This window comes from Dermacentor silvarum, chromosome 7 (assembly GCF_013339745.2).
Source record: "Dermacentor silvarum isolate Dsil-2018 chromosome 7, BIME_Dsil_1.4, whole genome shotgun sequence".
In the NCBI taxonomy this organism is placed as follows: Eukaryota; Metazoa; Arthropoda; class Arachnida; order Ixodida; family Ixodidae; genus Dermacentor; species Dermacentor silvarum.
Window position 1 is genome coordinate 68,721,948 of NC_051160.1, and position 20,929 is coordinate 68,742,876.

Consider the following 20,929-nt stretch of genomic DNA (forward strand, 5'->3'; position numbering starts at 1 on the left):
ATAGGTGCTAAAGCATGCTTGCAGAAAAGGGCTCGATTTATAATGGAAGAGAGTGCCAGCACAAAATTGATTAAATGCCCCAATTATTATTATTTATTTGATTTGTAAACACGTACATAGGACAGCGAAAGCGAGGAGCAAGGCTGGCAACTGCCACCATGCAGAAGGGGCACAACGCCTGCCCACTCCTCTGAAAGGAGGAGACAAACATAGAAATGAAAGATAGGAAGGAGTGGGAGGAAAGAGGAAAGAAAGAGCGAGATGACAAATCTCAAAGAATAAAATACAACATACACTGGGCCCGTCCCTGCAGGTCACGCCACCAACCTCACAATTTGTTTCAATGCATCGTAGGACACGTGCATGGAAGGCTTTGTGTGTGTGTGTGTGTGTGTGTGTGTTTTTTTTTTTTTTTTCACAAAACTTGTCATCTGGTGAAGCGGTCAAAAAAGGCTGAAAAAAAACAGAAGCTATTCGTGTACCTATAGATATTGCAGTGTTTATCTTTCGCCAGTATCTGCTTTCAACTCTGAAAGTAACCTGCTCAAAAAATCTCGTCCAATAGAGCAGCTAATGAACGTTTCTCTTCTTCACGTTTCACTTGTTCATGTTTCTGTTCTCCGCGGTTATGTTAATCATTTAGTTGTCAGTTCAGCACCCTTGCTTGTGTTCTTACAAGTCGTTGCTCCAGTCTAAATGGCGCTACCGTCACAGGGAGGTTGAACGAGATCGCCATAGCTTACAGTTTATCGAATGTAAACTGCGTAAAGGGAGCACTGAATGGAACGTCTGTGGTGAATAATTCTTAACTTCCCAATTAACCTTGGAAGTCCGATGCTTACATCGACATACGATTGTAAATAACGGCCAATTCTATACTGATTCCATTCTAATTTCCATGTAAAAGGAAAAAAAAATATTATAGCAATGGGTACCCAACACAAAATAAGTAATGACTACCCGGGCTTCTTTAGGATGGCATTGAAAATCAATTTGTTCGAAGCCAACATTCCGAGGTCAATGTTTAGAATAAATGAGGTCGCCGGCAAAAGCCGCAGCCTAACGACGCGCAGTAGCAAACCCTTGGGGCTTATTGACCCAGGAACATCGGTCAAGAGCCAATCCCTTCTTTCCTCGCATCGGGACCTGCTTACTTTTTTCATCAAGAATTACAACTTAGCAGAACCGCGTTCCCAGTCGCTAACCCTGCGAGTGGCACGAAACGGAAGCTCCAGTCGTCGACCTTGTCTTGTCAGAGCGAAAATAAAACCAGTTAGCCTTACCTCTCTGGCCTGCGCGTTAGTGCGCGTGCAAAAACATCCTCTGCATGAAAACCATGCGTGACTTCTTCAAAAGCGCACCCTAACTGGCTATTTGCTGTTCCTGAGCTATAATCTTGAATGAAGTCTGGTTGACCTCCATGCCTTTCTTCTGATTGCTTTCTCTCTCTCTGATTACTTTGCATCAGGCAGATCGGAAAAAAAGTTCAGCAGTCATAAATGCTTCGTCTGTCCTCCATACGATCACTCAATCTACACGGCCTCGTTGCTCTTTTTCGTTGCTCTTTTAGCCTTTTGCTCATTTTACCGTTTCTTTCATTTGTTTTAAATGCGAAGCATTTCTTGCCGGCGGCTCTGTCCGTCCCTGCCGCGGCGTCCCACACCCCCACAGCGCATGCGCGTCCCCTCCCCCTCTCTCTCCTTTCCTACGCTCCCCCTTTCTCTCCTCTAGGAATACTCTACGGAGCGGCGCCGGCGTGCCACACCCCCACAGCGCATGCGCGTCGTCTCCACCTCTCTCTCTCTCCTCTCATACGCTCCCCCCTTTCTCTCCTCCAGGAATCCGGAGCGGCGTGCACGACAGGTGGTGCAACAGCTGCATACTCCGCTGGGGGCGCCACGGTAGTTCCGCGGTATGAAAATGACGGAGCGCGCGCGCCTCATTCTCTCTCCTGTGCAGCGCCGCGATGAGCGCTCGGGCTGCTGCCGCGAAACCATCTCCCGCTCAAGCTAACCATCTCCCCGCTGCTTCGCATCCACACATGGTTCCCTTTGGCGGGAGATGGAGTAATTTTTACTTTTGCAGTGTCTTCGTTGTTGCGCCACAAACACAGAGATGAAATGTGAGCGCCGTGTCTGAATCAACAGCTACAGGTATACTTTTACATAAAGATGATGAATTATCAAAATGTACGGCGCCCCTCGCTGCCTTTCTATATTACTAAAAATAAGGCAAGTTCCCGTTCACCATGGGGCTAAAAATTGCTACTTTCACTGACGGCTCGAGTATAGTCAGAGTGAGTCTGCCATGCCTTTTTCATCCCAAAGTCAGGAACAGCCCGTATGTCCAGTCCTTGTGAATCAACGTATCCATAAATTGGAGAAATGTATACAGCATTTGAAACATTACACAAATATTGTAAAACCATGCTAGCATAGGTAACACTTGCAATGAGTAGAGCAGAAGCAAGCGTGCTACATTATGCGCGGAAGCACTCTTTTAAAAACAAGAAAGAGCAAATCGCACTTATAAAGTGCATTTCTAAAGAGTGTTGTTACGAGAGAGTTTAAATGCGTGTACTTCTTCTTAAAACAGTATCTGGTGACGTTTGTGTGTCAATTATTTTGTAATGCCGTGATGTTTCGCCCCAACTGGGCTTTATTTCCAATTCTAAAACGACATAAATAACCTTTCGTCTTGCTTGTGCAGCGGCCGTCACGTGACCGTAACCGCAGTGTTTCCAAACAATTCAATACTTCCTTTCCAAAATTATGACTCAGCCTTCCGTTAAATGTTTAACAGGATGTACTCTGCGACCTTTATTTATTATTTTTCTATTCATTCATGTGTCAATTACAATGCGGAACGAAATAAAATGTGGAAAACTATCGTGTGGGCTATAAATAGGCTAGCGAGACGACCGAAAAATAAAATATAGTCTTATATATCAATTTGGATTTGTACTTCTCTACTCCAAATGCTTTGTTACCATGCATCTATTCTTATCTGAACCAAATATACAATCATTGAGCGACTTATATGAGCCAACAACATCTAGGAAAAGCGCAATCAACCCTTGCATAGAAAGCAAGCTAAGTTTAGTTATAACATATTGCAGGACACCATTTCGATTGCACCCAGGAACAAAACATTAAAAAAAAACGCCAGAGGGAATGCTGATAACCATCAGAACATCAAATACGACTCTGTGGAGCGCAACACATGACGAGAGAACAATTTACTTACAACTGCACCGGAATATTTTGGGTATCAAAGATTTCCATATTGGGCCTGAGTGTACCTGGTATTCACAAGCTCATGAAAATTATACACGGCTAAAGCGTAATCTGAATGTTAAACGAGACATTCACCTGACCCTGCACCTATAGCGTCTCCTGCTCGTAAGTGCCGCTTTCCCACGTAAATCCCTGTCGGGGCCTATACGGTACGGCGAGCACGTTTCTCGAAAACGCACGTTTCGTCATGCCCGGGAACCGCGACAATCTTGCGCGCTTTGACGCGCTAACTAGCCGTGCAGGCCGAATCATAAGCGCCGCTATTCTCCGATATGCACGAGCGGAGAAGAACGAGCACTGCGGACGTGGAGGTGCGCGTGCGCGTAGCGGCAGTAATTACTTTCCGGAACCGGACATTTCCTCGTTTTTACGCTTCCGGAATTGCCCACTGCTGCTTTCCGCAGTTCGAAACGTGTGAACTATGATCCGTGGCTATGACACGGATGTGAGAGGCCAGCGATGGTATGGGCATGCAAGTAGCCTGAGATGCTCAAAATTAATGAGGGCCCGAATTCACAAAAACTTCTTACGTTAGAATTTTTCGCGAGAAAGAATTTTAGCCAATCCGGATGCCAGGCATATCATTAGTGAAGGAGGCCAGCCAATGCCAAAGCGAACTTACGAAAGAAAAGCTCTGTGAATATGGCCCCTGAGCATTAGGCATGTATTCAGAAGGTCTTGAGCTACTACTCATTATGTAGAAGGACTCGTTCTGTCATTGAAAAGGGTGCACAGTCGTTTACGAAAAGGGCAATTTGGTTCTCCAGCCGGTCAAAAAGAATGAAAATAGTAAGTAGTTTATGATTGTTTCTGCTATTAGGCATGGAATTGTTAAGGAATAAAACTGTACCTTTTTTTTATTCAGCTCTGACGAATGCCAGGAGCACAGTACACAGTATCTCTATGGTGTAGGGTGTTGTTTTAAATTGACAGCCTACATCATTCTGTGTAATAATTTTCACTGCATAAATAAGAGCCTCGATAGCTCTTAGTTTCTGTGTCGCTCGGCTTGGATATCCGCCGTGGTGGCGTAGCACCCTCGCCGAAGTCCGAAGGAAGGTGATGAAATGCCGGCCATGGCGGCCGCATTTTGATGGGTGCAAAATTCAAAACGTCCGTATACTGTGCACTGAGTGCACGGTAAACAACCCCATGGAGTCGAAATCAATCCGGAGTCCTCCCCTATGGAGTTAATCTTAATTATATCGTTATTTCGGCACTTAACACCCCAAAATTTGATTAATTTTACTTTCAGTTTAATCAATAGCGACACTCCACACTGGGGTGACTATTTTAGACATTATCATTTTCTTTTCTTTATAATATTTTCGAACCTATCGGATCATATATTTTGAAGGTATGCAACAATGCCCACGTTTTCCAGAAAACCAATTGGTGACGACAATATTAGGATATAATAAGGTTTTTTGAAGCTAGAAGGAGGAGCTTTAGACAAATCCACGTGCGACAATCTTTCTCCTGCTGACTGAAGCGTTGTACTGGTTGCGCGTCTTCGTGAACAATTGCAGGAAATCCACGCATGCACTGTGCTTTCTGTCATCATTGCATGGACTGATCCGTTTCCTGTCACTTCTTGTTTTGAAAAGTCGCAATAACGTTAACCCTAGCTCTTTTCGTTTTGATCAGACTGGTAGAATATTTTGCATAGAAAATGGTTGTATACATTTATCTCTCATACATTCGCAGAGCGTTTCCGTAATCAGTCTGCCAGATCTCAGGCTGGATTCCCCTTGCGTTGCGACCTAATTTCTACCGCCTTACGCAACTCCACTAGTCCGCTGCTGTCCACATGACAAATGGGCGACTGAAGACGTCACGCTCCTGCATCAGTACATGACAAATACAGCTTCCGGTTCTGTAGCCGTAATGCCAAAAAAATATCAAATGTAGCGCCCCAAAAATTTTATCTTTATCGAACTGTCCACGGGGCCCAAGAAGCGTTGAAAGGAGCTTAACAAGGCTCGGCAAAGTGTCGGAGGAAAAGCGCCCCCACACGCTTGGTGCTTACGTTCTGACGGCTTCTAGCGTGACGTCTTTGTAGTTGAGTTCACTGACACACACTCTCATTCTTGCGATAGTCTCAACAGCACTCTCACCCTCTGCAGCCATGTCGGGCAGAGTCAATACAGCACCCAGCGCTACTTCTTGGAAACAAGGAAACCAGCAAACAAACAAACAACAAATTCGCGCCACGTGTGCACCGTCACCGTTTAGCTCCGAATACCGCGCGAAACGCATCTGCAAATGGGGCAGCGGCCAAAAATAAAGATAGGGACGGCGCTGTAGCATCGACGTCTACGGAGCGTTCCTAAGGTGCCAGCTGCGCTCGGACACCTGCGCAAAGGCTGCCTAAATACGTCCTATCACCTTTCCTGCATGACCCGTCTCAGACCATGCCGCCCCCCCCCCTTTCCCCTCATTATCGGCGTGCTGGACATGCAGGAGGGTATTGCGAGTGCTTGCCACCTCCGCCATCTCCGGCAGCTTCTTCCCGTTTGCCGAACGCATCACGCTCGGAACTTACGTTCGCCGCCTTCTCGTGTGCGGATCCCCGATTAAAGGAAGGCCGCCAGCTGAAAGTACGAGTACTTGTTGACGCATCCACTTGCCCCGTAAGACATGCGTGCAAATGGTATTTAATAGCGTTTACAATAACCCAAACAGCTCCTGTTGCCGCTCCACTTGGCACGCTCCTTGAATTAGTTTACAGAGAGAAACACTTTTTTTTTTCAGCGTCCTTTTTTATCTCTTCTAAAACACTGCTATCCTGAAGTAGAATAGGAAGTGCCACCTTTTAATTCAAATGACTACCTTGAGCAATTGGGAATGCGCTTGCGTTGAATGCGCGCGTGCGTGTGTGTGTGTGTGTGTAGCGCTGGCTACGACAGAGCCAAATGATCTACTTTCGCACAAAGAGCAGAGGCTGACAGCTGCGTTCTGACATTGAGGGGTTGGCTGTGCAACACAAGGACTTCTACGATTTTCTTATTGTGATTCAGAGCAGCCAACTATTATTTTAAAGGGCTAGCTTTCGTTCTCCTAGCCATTGCCACCAAGTCACCAAACATATTTGAATGACCCAATTCAAGAGCGAGCTTATATCTGCCCGGTGTTGACCCTGTTATCTACATGGTGTTGACCCTGTTTGGCGCGTGAGGAACAAGCATATGATATACGCCAAAAAAACGGAATTATATTCGGTCCAACCTATAGTCTTTGTGCTCTAACATCGAACCAAAGAAGTTGAAAAGCGAACCGAAGGCTCGCTTTACAACTTCTTTGCCGACATAGAAAGAGGTGGCATTTCGGTCAATGCAAATAATTGTAAGTCCACTGTATGCTTGAAGTAAGTGTCTTCGAAGCAAGAGTATGTCAGCAGCGTGTCCCGAGGGCTGGTTTACCCTAACAGAAATTCACGCTAAATTCTATTGCACAGACTGACAACTATTTTGTTTAAAATCAATCTTCTCTCTTTCTGCATATGTTCCTCAGTCATCACCATCGCCCTTCTTCATGAATCCATGGCTATCTGGCAGCAATTGCCAAGGCGGGGCCCATGAGTCGTTGCGCGTAATGTATTACATTGCACTGTGCGACGCGAACCCTGGGGCCCTTGTAATTTTCGCGGTACCGATTTGCAACGCATACAATATTTGCGAATTCTTTTGCTCTAAATCAGTTTAGGTCATATTTTGCATTAGTGTAAAATGTACTTACTGTATAATATTTCTGGCAGGATGTGATTTGCACGCACAACTGCGGCACCATGGCGAGTGTGTTGTTTTCGGGCTTGGTCGCATAAATATTGTCATGTATATAGTGTTAGCTAATTGAGAAAAAAAAAGCTAACGTAAGAATGAACAGGAGTCACAATGCATATTCGTTGACGCGAGACATACGGCTACTATAGCGCCATTGGAAAACTGGTTTAACCCAAACGACCGTTTGTCCGCTTCGCATTCGCGGTGAGTGAGCATTTTTTCGAAAGGAAATGTCGTTCAAACGCTGTTCCCACAGCAACAAAAACAAAAAAGACAGAAAAAGACAGGCCGTTGCTCTCGTTTGCTGTCATTGAGCAGGGGTTTCACTTGAGTGAATGTGGAATGCGTGTCATTTTTCACCGTAAAAAGACAAGTAGGAAGGTGTTTGAATTCAGGTTCTTTCAGCACGTTGCTTTTGCCCTCGTATGCGTTAGAACCATCTCTGCATGTACGGTCGAAGATTTGGGAGATGCCTTCATCCTACCCCGGCTACTGCATAGACTCATGGAGAATGAGTTTGATACTGAGGATTTTACGAATTCTTAATAGAACTCTTGTACCTCGAGGCAAAATTTCTGCGATTAGAATGGTGCTTTTTTGCGTCCCTATATAATAATCGAGAACTGCGGCTAAAGAAAAGTTTATTTTGATATGAATGCTTTTCTACAACTGTTCGGCAAAAAAGTGACAATACAAGTGACTTTCGACGCACACGTGGCGGACTAACGCTGCCTAAAATATGCAGCGATGTATCTTTGTGGACAAGTTGATTTCCGTACACGCTCAAAATGTTGCGTCTAAATGTTACTATTCAAGAAAGAAAATTCAGGAGAGAATAAAGCAAGCCATCAAACAAAACAAAGGACAACCAAAAGATGACAGGTTTATTACGTCGAGGTTTGCTGTTGGCAGGCATGGAACGGGCAGAGACGGTGCCGGACGATGAAGGAAACTTGATTTGCAGCGCACGTTGGATTTGCTGCATGGTGAAGACGCTTTTGAAAGCGCTTAATAGACCGGTTTCGCGGCGTTCAGAGCGCATGCGCAAGGGCACAACATTGACCCTAGGCCTCGATCTTTTTCCCCTGTATTTGAGCTCAAGGCAACATTGAGGGGAGTGGCAAATAGGACAATGTCATTGCGCTTTTTTTTAATTAGTTTTGCGTGAATATATAGGGCGGTGCCTCTGTTCAATCCCTCACCTGTCGTAGCTTCTTATTCTCACATTCCTGCATTTTGATATCAAAGGCTTAGCGTGTTTCTTTTGGTACAAACAGAACGTGCTTTTTGCCGCAGCTGGTATTCAGCCCGCTTAGGACTGCTATTATTAGCAGCGTGCCTCACAGCAGTCAAGGGAAACTCTTCGTGAAAGCAGTCTATTAGTCTAGCGCGCTATTCATAGTCCTGCCACTCGGATACATTAGACGGTTGATGCCTATCTTGTTATATTCGTGGCGGTGGCGCCGGCTACTGTTTATATATATAATAAATACGTGCTAAAATGAAATAAAAAGCCCGCGCGGAACAATAGAAAGACAAAAACAATGAAAAAGTCAGACAGTGAAGTGATGGAAATTCACTAATAACAGCTTATAAGTAAAATCACAGAAAGCTCATTGGAGCGTAAAGGCATACGCCTAAACATAGAAAATACAATTTAAAAAGTGAGGTGTCATAATATTCGCTCATTTCATTTATTGTGGTTAGACTTTAATGTATCGAGGAATGTTCTGAACAGGACAAAGCATGATGACTAAGCCAATAACACAGCAAACATGGCACAAAAAATGGAATCACACATCAGCGATTCCTCATTTGAGAAATCATTTATTGCGGCAGCAATATTCTCTCACAGTGAAGACCACCATGTTATTGTAATCGCCTGATACTTCCTCAGAAAATTGGGTTCACCCACTACTGGGAACTCGCCAGAAACAGATCGGTTATAACGCGCTTTAGAAGGGGAATGGGTGAGGTCGTGTAAGGAAACCTATTAATATAAAGTAAGAATTAAAAAAAATGTCATGTAATATCTCAAACACTAGTCTAATTGTGATATTTCAGAAAGGATAGTTTGGATTACATAACAAAGTCCGGAAGTGTTCTTTGTAATGTACAAAACTTCGTTTAGGTTTCTTCTTCTATCTGGAGTTTTACGTGCCAAAACCAGTTCTGGTTATTAGGCAAGCCGTAGTGTAGGGCTCCGGATTAATTTTGACCACCTGGGGTTCTTAAACGTGCACTACAACGCAAGCACACAGGCGTTTTTGCATTTCGCCTCCATCGAAATCAGGCGGCCGCGGCCGTCGGTTTGGTTTGACATAGTATTGGATGATGTGTATTCGAATTACATGCGTGTTGTGTATTTTAATTCACACATGGACAACTATACCACTCCCAAGACTCAGTATGTCAAATGTAGCTATATCTATTTAGAGAAAATGCAAAGGTTTATGTAACTTTTTCTTTACAGCTTTCAGTCAAACAACTACAGCTTTTTTTAAGACTGTTACATATTTCACTACCTAAATGTATCTGATTCAGAAAATAATGGTACGTCACGCTTGTTTTCATTTGTATTGTGTAAAACAGTCACATTTCTTTGTTTTCACTGTACAGTAGGAAAATGCCCAGGCGCATGCCTGCCCATGGAACGCTACTGCAGCATGTCATTTGCGATTGCCTTCAAACTGAGTGTCCTTATACAATTTTTAATCCTTTTTTTTTGGTAAATCTATTTTTACGTCGCAGGTGAAGATATTTGCTCTATAAATAAACGCTGCGTGCGATTTAGACTCTATCACCTCTGTTGAATGTCCGGCATGGGGATTAATTAATAAAGTCTGAGGCCTAAACTTCTGCAGCTGATGTCACGAGCGAAATGATGCAGTGCCACATACGAAATGATTTCATTATCTCTGTACATTTGCCGTGTTCCTATGCAGGACACTTGGTGATTGCGATTTCGGTGAGCTGTACTGTGTAAACAATGTGCAGTTGTCGCTACATCATCGCTGTTGGCATTGACGTGGTCGATGCTTTATCACTTCAATCTCGGCGTATCCTGTATTCTGGTTATTTGCTATGTTTGAGGGTTATCGTCACCATTTTCATGTACGCATCCCTAGTGACGCGGGCGCTTTTTGCACGAGCAGGACAACGAAGAATTGAACGCAAACATACTGCCGTCATATGAAGAGCAATTTTTTATGTGATACACATAATGTAATTCAAATCCACTGCAGTACGGCTCGTTCTGGTTTTCGAAATACATGCACAGCCGCCAAGTCTGTGTGGAGCGTAAAGCCTAGCGCTAAATGTGCACCACTGTTGTTGCGGTCGTTATTTCTGGAATCTGCTGCTTGCATTCGTAGTTTGTGTGCAGCACAAGAAACACCACCGGAATGGATGTCATTACTGGACGCTTGCACGTTCTTGCCTGACCTTTCTTTGCATGTGTTTTCACTCGCCCTAAGTTTCTGTAGTACTTCGCTTTTCCGAAATTTGTGCTGCCGTGTAACAAAAATATTATGTCGCGCGGTAGATGAGTGGTTAGCGCGCTCGGCTCTCAAATGCACATGGCTTAGCTGGCAGGGTTTCCAATCCCAGTGGGGGCGGGTAGTGGAGAACTTTGCGCTGTGGTAATGGCGATGCTGGGGATGTCGAGGTGACTTGGTGACAACAGAAACCATGATTGTGTGCCGTCGATGACGAAAACGGTCGTCGTCAATGTAACGGAATGGACGGGTGGATGAAATGGACGGACAAGCAAGCGAAACCAAATTTTGAGCATTCAACTGCAGTGGCCGTGAAAAGTGAGAGAGAGATGATCAGTGTTGCTCCGGGTTGTTAACGGCGCCCTGCAATAAAAGTGCGTTATACAACAAGAAAATATGTGCTCCTCTCTGGGTTTGCTTCTCGCATGTGGCAAACTTATAAACAACGACTCGAGCCAACTTTGAGAGGGCATCCGCCTTGATTTCAGCGGCAACTGGGAGCCGAGTGCCGCGTCTGTGACGGATGCCCATCACCTGCTGGCTGTGTTCTGGATCTCAGACAATCAGACACATGAAGCCCATTAAGGTTATGCTTAAGATAATTATGCCCACGAATTTCACGCTTTGCTTAAGGAACAATAACTAAGTATTGTTACAGTGCCTGCATCGCACATGGCAGTTCACGATTTTAGTCTGTTTTTTACACAATACTCTCACTTTACGCGCTTTCGGGAAAATAGTGGGAATAAAAACTTTTGCATTGTTTGCAAGCGCGCATAATATCAGAACGAATGGAATGTTAGAATTGGTGCTATAAATCACATCACGGATGGTACATTTGCTTGAGCACACGCACATTTTATGATTGGACGTGAACATTTTTTGTGACACATGACGAACTCATCTTAAAGATGAAAAAGCAGGCTCGTGTTTGCCTAATTTCCCAAGCACTGTAGAAATAACGTAATCGTATAATGCTACAGGTTGGAGCCGAGGTGCTGACTTGCCCCTAAGAATAACACATGCTTGGTTAAAGCGTGATGTTTTTGTGGAAGCATTGTGGCAGCAATTTGAGTCTCTACAATTGCGTAGCATTTTGGAAGAAATTAGAATACCTCAAGCAAATTAGTAACCCTGAAATGAAATTGAAATTTCGCCAGGTGTTGCGAACTCCCTGCCCTTATCCTCGACTTCCAACCACTTCTGCGTACCTTCGAAAAAAAATAGTTAGCATACAAAAAATGTCGTGTACACTCGAAGATCGCAACCGCCATTACACATTAACTTGGTATGCTTAATACAAAACCAGTACTAACGATCCATAATTGCAATTTTTTCCCTGCGAGGTTGTTCACGCAAGAGTCAGTGAACCCGGCACAACGCTATCAACGTTATAGCTAGCGTCTTTATGAGTGAGCCAGAGACAATAACTGCAAGAATCAAGTGTGATCACGCTAGTACACCATGGGCCGCGTGAGCAAAGTGTTAACATTTTTTTAAATAAAAAAAAACAAGCCGCGCCACACAAGGATGCCACACAACCACAACTATGATGCGTGACACATAGTTAGGATTCCCGTGATCAATCGTATTTACTTATTTGTAGTCCTCTAGATTAAACATATAAACTAAAAGAGGTACCTCTAAACCAACCTGTAAAATAATCATATTCTTCGGAAAGAACTAGGCAGGAGGTCATCGAAACCACTCACCTTCCAGCATGAGGAGGAGCCACAATCCCATTCGTGCACGTAGTAACGTATAAACCATGCCTTCGTATTTTCCAGTCAAGATGGCAGTACGAGGCGAAAATGACGAGAATAACGGTCACTAAAACTCCACCGTTGGTGTCGAGGTTTCGCAGGACAACGCCGCCGTTGATGCACTCTGGACGACTTCCCTCGATGTCGTCATGACCGCGGATGCAGACGGTCCGGGTGGCCAGCCGAGCTCCTTTTCCGTCGCACTAGCTGCATCTCTCACCTGAGTTTTATTCTTTAGCACCCAGAATTGCGCTCGACAGCGACCGTAATCGTGCCTTAATCGTACACTATCAACGCGATATTCTTAGTGACGAAAAAGCCGCACAGTCCGAGCAACCGTCGTTCCGACGGCGATGTGCACTTCTCCGCGGGTCACCGGTCGTGCACCGGCAACAGTTGCCGGCTTCTGCTCGTTTTTTTTTTCTCTCTCTCTCTCCCGCTCGCCACAGCGCTGCCGGTACTGAGAGGGGCGACGGTAGTGACCCGTCATTGGCCGCCGCTGCCGTCGCCGTAGCCGACGGTGAAAGTCGCCCTAGGGGAGGGAAAGCGGAGCGCCGCTTGTTTCCCTCTCGCAGCCATTTTGGTTTCCATCCGGACGACACACGTGGGGGCGAGCAGTGCGAACACTGCTGGCGGAGGTGGCGGTAGTCTTGGAAGAAGCTGACTATACGCTCCACTCTCAATCATCCTCTCTCCTTCGGTCTGTACAGTAAATGAACCTGCCGCAAGCGCGTTTACGTTGGTCTAAAATAAAGAACGTCCTGCAGTAAAATGAGGTCAGTGAATGTTAATACCCCTTTGTGCACTGCTATGTTTGTTGCTTCTCGTTCTTGTGGTGTTCGTAGAATCTTGCGCTTCTCGAACTCACAATTCCTTTTAGGAAAAAAAAAAAAGATGATCGCGCAAGCTCATCGCAGGCCTACATAAGAAGAACTTCAGTTGAGAGCGAGCATCTGATGGCTGAAATCGATCTCCAAGTATATAATGTTGGGCCTATTTGATCCTTCACGGACATCTCTCGTGGTTAAAGAAGCTAATATGAAGAGAGCTACAATGTTTTAGAATGCATCGGCTGCTGAGCCCACGCGCTCTTTCATGTTTCGCTTTAACTTTGCTCATGAATTAATCGGAGAAAGTTTCAGCTTACAAGCAGTCTTTTTGTTCCGGCGGAAACTCTAGGCAATTTAGTTTGACAATTATTACCGGTGTCGCCGGGGGCACGATGTGATTGAATCTGCACTGCAGCGCTTCCAACGTTCCTTCTAAGTTGGGTACATAATTGCGGATTTCTTGATCTACAGATTATGCCTTTGTATCTGCAGACCGGTAACATAATTCGCCTCCCCTTGGGAATTCTTCGAAGGCGTGGCAACGTCAAAACGAGTTATCAAAAGAGCACTGTGAAGGCACACTAAAAGAGTTTACAGTAGTAAATTATAGCTTAAAAACTTCGCTTTTGCGCAATTTGTGCTTGAAGGCGGAGTCGAGTGTTAGTGAGCAAAAATAGCAGTGGAGCTACCTTTCTTTAAACTACGCGCTGGAAACTATGGCGTGAAAACTGGCGGCGGTGTCACATCATATATTTGAGGGTATTCCGACGTATTTGGGCTATGTAACGTGCAGGAAATATTTTCTGGAGTTTCCAGTTTTTGTCCTATGTTGCCTAAGAATAGAATTTAGTTGTTCTTTATCCACGAGCAAATACCTTCTCCACGTAGGTGCTGTCAAAATGCGGCACGTCCCAGCAATCTGGCACGGGGACTTTCAGGTTGTGTGGCAACCGATCGTTTATTCTGCTTCTTTCCTGGCTTATAGGAAGCCTTCTCTGATGGTAATAGCGTCTGCTTTGGTTTTTCTCAGGTGTGTGATTTACTATCGTAGCTTAACATTGCATTCTTGTTTAGAGGCGCACTAAGAAATGAAGGTGCAAGCAAAGGATAATGTTCATCGAAAATTATGAGGTATTACGTACCAAAATCAGGATATTATTACGAGGTAGGCCGTAGTAAGGCAGTCAGGATTGAATTAGGCAACCTGGTGTACCTTAACGTGCACGTAAATTTTGGTAAACGAGCATTTTTGAATACCATCACCATCGAAACGCATCGCCGAAGTCGGTGTCGACGACACGACCTCGGTCAAAGCCACAGCGCATAGCCATAGCCACAGAACTATCGCGGTGGTTCCAAGCAAAAAAATCAGCGAACGATATTATATACAGAATGTGGACGCAGCTTAAGAATGACAAGCGATAAATGAAAAGAGTGATACCGAAGTCAGCAGCAAATTTAACTTATGCTACCAGGGAAAAAGCGATCGCCACTTTGAGTGACAACAACAAAAGGATTTCTTTTTTAAATACATCGCACTTCATTTTGATATATAGTCGAGTACTAAATCCCACGAAGAGGAGCACTGCACAGGGACTGAACAAGCAGGCGGCCTTTATGTATCAACAAGCAGGCTGCCTTTAGGCCAACTGGCTAGGCCGCCAATACTTCTTGAACAGCAGTAGAAGACTTAGATATGTGTCGTGCATATGTATATATATATATATATATATATATATATATATATATATATAGTAAGTACCTTTCCTTTGCCTCGATCCTCGCTGTTGCTTGTCCATCACTGCTTTCTGAGAGCAAGCGACATTGGAAATTCAGATATATAACGGATGGCTTCTTCGCGTGCGCCAATCTAGGTTGAGAAACTAACCTGCCTCACCTGCCGGTGCTATCGCAGTCAAAGAAACAAAAAGAAACAGAAACGTTGAGACACCAGTACTATCCTCTTCTTGCTTTACTGCCCTACATTTCGATTGTCTGAGCAAAGCGTGCCCCTTTTCTTCTCTGCTCCTCTTTCTTGTGCACGGCGCCTTTTTTTCCGAGCCGCGCTTTTCCTTATTTACATGGTTGTTTACTTCTCTTCTTCCTCTTTCCTGATGCATACCACAGGGCAATGACGAGGCTGCGCATCGTTTCTCACCCATATATACCTGGCCCAGGTTGGGAACGCATGATTGTGACGTTGTTGGCTGTACTTCGCATAGCCCACCCATCGAAACACAATGGATGAGTTTCGTGTGCTGCCCTCGAGCACTAGTGCATTTTGTTTTCACTTGTGTTCTCAATGACTTTGATGAACTAAGTTATAAGGGTGCGCTTTTATTTCGGAGCTGTGTACGTTTTTTTTTCGGTATCTCTCTCCGTACGTGTGTGCATGTGTGTGGGCGTGTGTGTGTGGTTTTGTGTGTGTACGTGCGCGCGTGAATAAGGACATGTATATTAAATAGCTTTCGTGTTCTAACATAACATACGTTGACTGGAAGGTTGGACTTGCGCGCTCTGCCTTACAATGGAGCATGACAGTGAGTGAGTGTGAGTAAGTGTGAGTGAGTGTGAGTGAGTGTGAGTGAGCGAGCGAGCGATAGAACGAGCGATAAAACGAGCGGTTTCTCAATCGTACGACACTTCCACATGTTAACGAGAATGCACATGGTGTGTTCTTAAAGAATATCTGCCCTGCGGAAATCAGTGATGCATTTAATTCATTGTACGTTTGTGGATAGATCGACGGATTTGTGTAATGTTTCTCCAACAAAAAAGAAGAAGAAAAAAAAAACACTTAGGGATACGGGAAACACTTCCATCACTTCAGAGCGTCGGGAAAATGTAATGTGTTTTAGTGCGTCTTGACGCTTTACGGGTACCTTACAAGCCAGCACTATTTCAAAGATTATAATAAAAGTAAATAACCAAATTATTAAAAAAAACATCAAAATAGCGATATAAATTATTCAAAATAGGTTTATAACTTTAGTCATCTTCATTTTTACATTTGCCCTTTTGATTACATCACTTTTTTCTCTACATTCCTCTTCGCTGATGTTCATGTTTTATGATTTGAGTACATTTCCCGCCGGTTGCCCATTTTATGTGGATCGCATCATTTATTAAACAACAAATATGTATAAGGAAATCAGCGCAGGATGAAAACGCACAAGAGAATGATAGTTTTCAACTGAGTTGTCAGTGAGCATTCTCAGTGGGTTGTTGATCAGTCAAACCAACAAGCCCAACGTGCAACCTTAGTCAACGCCTGAAGCCTTCAGTATGTCAGCTGGCAGCCTCCATTTTCGCTCGCATTTTCTCTCGAATGAACTTTGCTATGAGTGTAATGCTATGATTGTAAAGCTTTGCTATGACTGTAACGCATGCACTTTTATAGCAAAGTATGCCAGCTCGCTCTAGTTCCAGGTGTTGGCAAATAGTTCCAGGTGTTGGCAAAGCCCGGTTGCGACACAGTCCTCCGCGAGCTTTGCGCGCAAATGCTTCTAAAATTACTCGCGCGTTTGCCGGAAGAACGCCGCAGCCAAACTTCGAACGGGTGCGCCAGGAAGAGAGAAGAGGGAAAGGAGTCGCACAAAACAGTGGCCGGCCGCGGCAGAAAAGTGCCAGAGCAGACAGGCCTCGACGCATTAAGCGGCGTAAAGCAAGTCCGACGCGCCTGACAGAGCACGACGCATCGTCCTCGCGCCACGTGAAGCTTCGACGATGGCTCCCACTGAGCGCATCTCGCATCCACTTTCAACGCCCGGAGTGGCTATACCGGCTGCGTAGAGGCGCGTTCTCAATCGCTAGCCGCTCGGTTTCCGGTAGCCCGCCTGCTCGTGCGGAACCATATATAGTCGTTCGGCCTTCTGTGTCGCTTTTTTTCTTACTTTATTTTTATGCATTCTCAGGTATCGCATTGTCCATCGTATATCCAGCACCCGCGCCAATCACTCAGTACCATTAGCAATCCTCCTGAAAGACGAGTAAAATGCATCGTGTCGGATACAACGCTAGGGAACGCATACAAGTGGGTCCCCGCAAATAACTTATCGTTTCGAACACATTGAAGGTGTGATCACTCGCACAATTAATTAACCTCAAAGCGAGCGCCCCAACGTGATGTGCGGCTTCACCTAATGCATTTTACTTCAACAAAGTAGCGAATACGAAGAGTGAGCTCTACAATACTTTTGGACATTTGTTTTCTAGCTTGCTTCTGTCCTTGTGCATGGCTCTGCGTGCTCACTTGGAGCTATAGACCAGCCCATGGCATCGATGAGATTGCTTGTGCGCGATAACTAGGCACGGTACAGAATAAAAGACTTATCTTGAGAGATTATGGGGCCAAAGCCACGATTTGATTATGTAGCACGCCGTAGTGGGGGACTCCGCAAGTTTCGACCACTTGGGGACCTTTTAAAGTGTCCCTACTACACGCGACACGGGCGTTCTTGCATTTCGCCTGCATCGAAATGCCGGCGCCGCGGCCGGGGTTAGATCCCGCGACCTCGTGCGGAAACTTATCTTTGTCCGTGGACGCCGCCACCCAACCACAGCTACGTTTATCTGCGAGTCGGTCGTGAATTTTCGATCAGCATTGCGTACATATTTGCTTTCTTTTAGAGTACTATTGCCACTGCCTAACTGAGCGTCGTCTTCGAACTTACTGTCCTGAAAAAAATTCGGGCAACTCTCTGACGGTCGATCTGAGGCCGAAAAGCAACGCCTGAAAAATCAGATGAAAATTGCGCACCGCAATATTCCTGCGCTGAGTGACGCTGACAAGTTAACTCCTCCAGTACATTTTAAAACCCATACAACTACAATCAAATCCATGTTTCCACCGCCCAAAATACGATCGAAAATACGGTAGTTCTTCGCTCGCAGCATTCAACCACCTCCCGCTGTCGTTTGAGACTCGTAGCTATAGGGAGAAGCTGCCGCGACTGCTCCGTCAACGGGATACGCGGTGTCTTTTGTGACAGGTGCTCGACGTGGCCCAATATTTGGGCGCGCGCCGGCATTGGACGCGCCGCGGTTTCTTATTTGAATGACGTGTCGGCACGCACCCTTTGCAGTGGCGGCGGCGCCGGTTCTGGCAGCCTAATCGTTGGGAGACACGAGTGTACAATGGCTTCCCCTGGATGGGTAGCGATTGTTAGAAGGCGTCGAATTTCGTCACGGGCACCGTGGAAGCCGACAGTTACGAGTCTGGGCGAGGTCAATGCGCTTGCGTTGTTTATAGGTCTTCTTTGTTTTTGTACGAGTTTCACACTACGCAATTCGAGGCTGTCACATGGGCCACGTTTAGCGCTTGAGGCAAAGCGATGGTGTGCCACCATGCACTGACATGACACAGTAATTCTCGAGGCATTGAACCACGTGGCAGCTTTCGTAGAAGTATCAAAGTTTTTATTTATTTGCCTTTTTTTTCTTTTCTGCATGATAGAACGCTATAACATGTGTCCAAAGGCCACATGACACTTCGCCACCATTCTTTTCGGTGCCACTGGTGCCTCGTATGGATACGTTCGAATATCTTGGAGTTCACTCTCGAGTTCCCATAGCTGTGACGTCAGTGTATTTCTTTAAATTGAAGTTCCCGTACAGGTTACTCTGCTTGTCTAAAAGCAAGCGGCACCGTATGCCAGGACCCTGAAAGCACGCTCTGGCGAATAAGGAACGACGTACTGTAGCAGGATAGACACGCTCCAATCTGGGACTCCATGCAAAGAGTGATCCATGCCGGGAGCTTTGTTGCGTAGGTAAGAAGCTAAAAAACTCCTAACGAAAACTTATTTTCAGCACATTACTTAATGACCCTTTCTATAACTGTGAGAAAGAAATCGCGCCAACGCCCTTGTGCGTAGGTTTCAACCGCTGAGAGCGGTTGAAACCTACGCACAGTGAGCTGCCAGAAAGCGCAGTGCAAAGAGTTGAGAAAGACATAGAAGAGGTTTGAGGGTGAGCTATGGAAATTTCTCATACAGTATCACACATGTCTTGCAGAATGGAAATTACATTTCCTGAACACGAAAAAAAAACAATGTTACTGCACTTCTGAGAATTGTCCACTAATGCGTAAGCATTCCTAGGCTTGGCTGCTACTTTGCTTTTGCTTACATCTTTAGCTAGCTTATGCATGCATAATCCAGCGCTACCAAACGTATATTTATTCTTGATTTAAGCGCGAAAAAACACGGACGGTGGCTACCGTCCGTGTTCGCTTAAACCAAGAATATGTTACCGTACCGATTCGCCCAAGTATCCATCATTTTGCAATCATCTACTATTACACTATTATAACGGTTACATGTGTTGACTTGACCAATTATGCATTTATTTTACAGATATGTGTTATCATTGAGCCGAAACGCCGTCACGACCGTTTTCTATTTTTTTTTTTGCCACGTTACAACTTTTTTTCTTTTTTTCCCCTTTTTATAATTTTCCTTTGTTTTTTAACGAACTCTTATGGTTGTAATGGGGTTCACACAGACATCTGTCTGCCACGCTGTGGTCTATTGTTCGAATCCCGGTAGGGGGCATTTTTCTGTGTTTTTTTTTTCTAACGCTACAAATCACCTACTATTACACTAGTATAACTATGACGTGTGTTAACTTGACCAATTATGCATTTCTTTCGCAGATTTAAGGCGTCACGGGATGGACAGATCTTGCTGGGGTACTCTTCAAAGAATGCTTACGCATTAAAAAAAAAGACGCTTCCACCAATATCGTTCTGCAACGCTCATGCAGGCCTCAAGTGGTAAAAAAAATAAAAGAAAGGCAAGGAAGACTGTTCAGGTACTCAAAATGGTGGTGGAAGACAAACCACGTGGGTAACGTCTTGTAATGTGTTAAGATTAGAAGTGAGTATGTCTGTATTAAGAACATATATATATATATATATATATATATATATATTTAGTTTAAAAGAATAGAATCATGTAAGAAGATTAACAATACATGGCCTCTGTTTGGTCAGACTACGCAGACAGAATCTCATGAATTTTTTTTAAAGTAGCCTGTCGCACGTAGAAAGAAGTCAACTTTGCACACCACCGCAGCCGCTAGCATTACTTGTTTAATGAACTACTGACCATTAAGGTATTTCAGTGTTTCCGTAATTAATTTATTCATAGTAACATTGAAGAACTCTGGTGATTGGGGTGTGAAAGCCATGAAATAGCCATGCCACGAGGTTATCCCAGTTTAACATAAATGACGACAACGGCAGTAGATTTAGTACATTTGCCGAAAGTTTGCTAATACTATTCTTTGTGGAGCTCCTCTTCTTTTGCAAAACTTTCGGGTGACTGGGAATTGGAAAATAAATACACAAAATAGCATAAATAAATACGTTGGCGTTCCACTTAGCTTTTCCCCAGTGCTTGACAAATGCTTCTTGGGAAAACAATGAATTAGGCCGGCACATTACGGCGTTCATTAAAATGGCAGCGTAATCTTTTAAAATTTGTTTTAGAATTATACAGGAGCTGTCATTTATAACAGCATGCTATTATTTACGGACACAGCGCCTAAATGAAGACACCGACCCATTTCGCTTAAAATGTAGGAAACAAAATTATGCGCTTCGCGCTCCACTATTGTCACTGAAATTGCGCAGAAAGGTCATATTGTGGACTCTTAGTTATTCAGTGTAACACTCAGCGCTGTAATTGTCTTGTTTAAATACAGATTCAAAGTTGCCGTCATTTATGGAGATGAAAGCTGCAACCACGGCGGCGCAAG

General features: G+C 44.6%; 1 protein-coding gene across 3 annotated transcripts in view; it reads right to left on the reverse strand.

Annotated features, from left to right (window-relative positions):
- Positions 1 to 20,929, reverse strand: part of LOC119458157 (uncharacterized) — an 80,314-nt gene that overhangs the window by 34,753 nt on the left and 24,632 nt on the right. Inside the window, exon 1 of one of the 3 annotated variants that reach the window (XM_049670808.1) lies at positions 12,288 to 12,735. The exons of 1 other annotated variant lie outside the window; for it this stretch is intronic. In XM_049670808.1, the coding sequence (XP_049526765.1) occupies positions 12,288 to 12,345 (58 nt within the window). In that variant the 5' untranslated portion in view covers positions 12,346 to 12,735. Of the gene's footprint in view, positions 1 to 12,287; positions 12,736 to 20,929 lie in introns of those variants that run through there. One more of the 3 variants, XM_037719981.2, reaches the window with a different exon arrangement.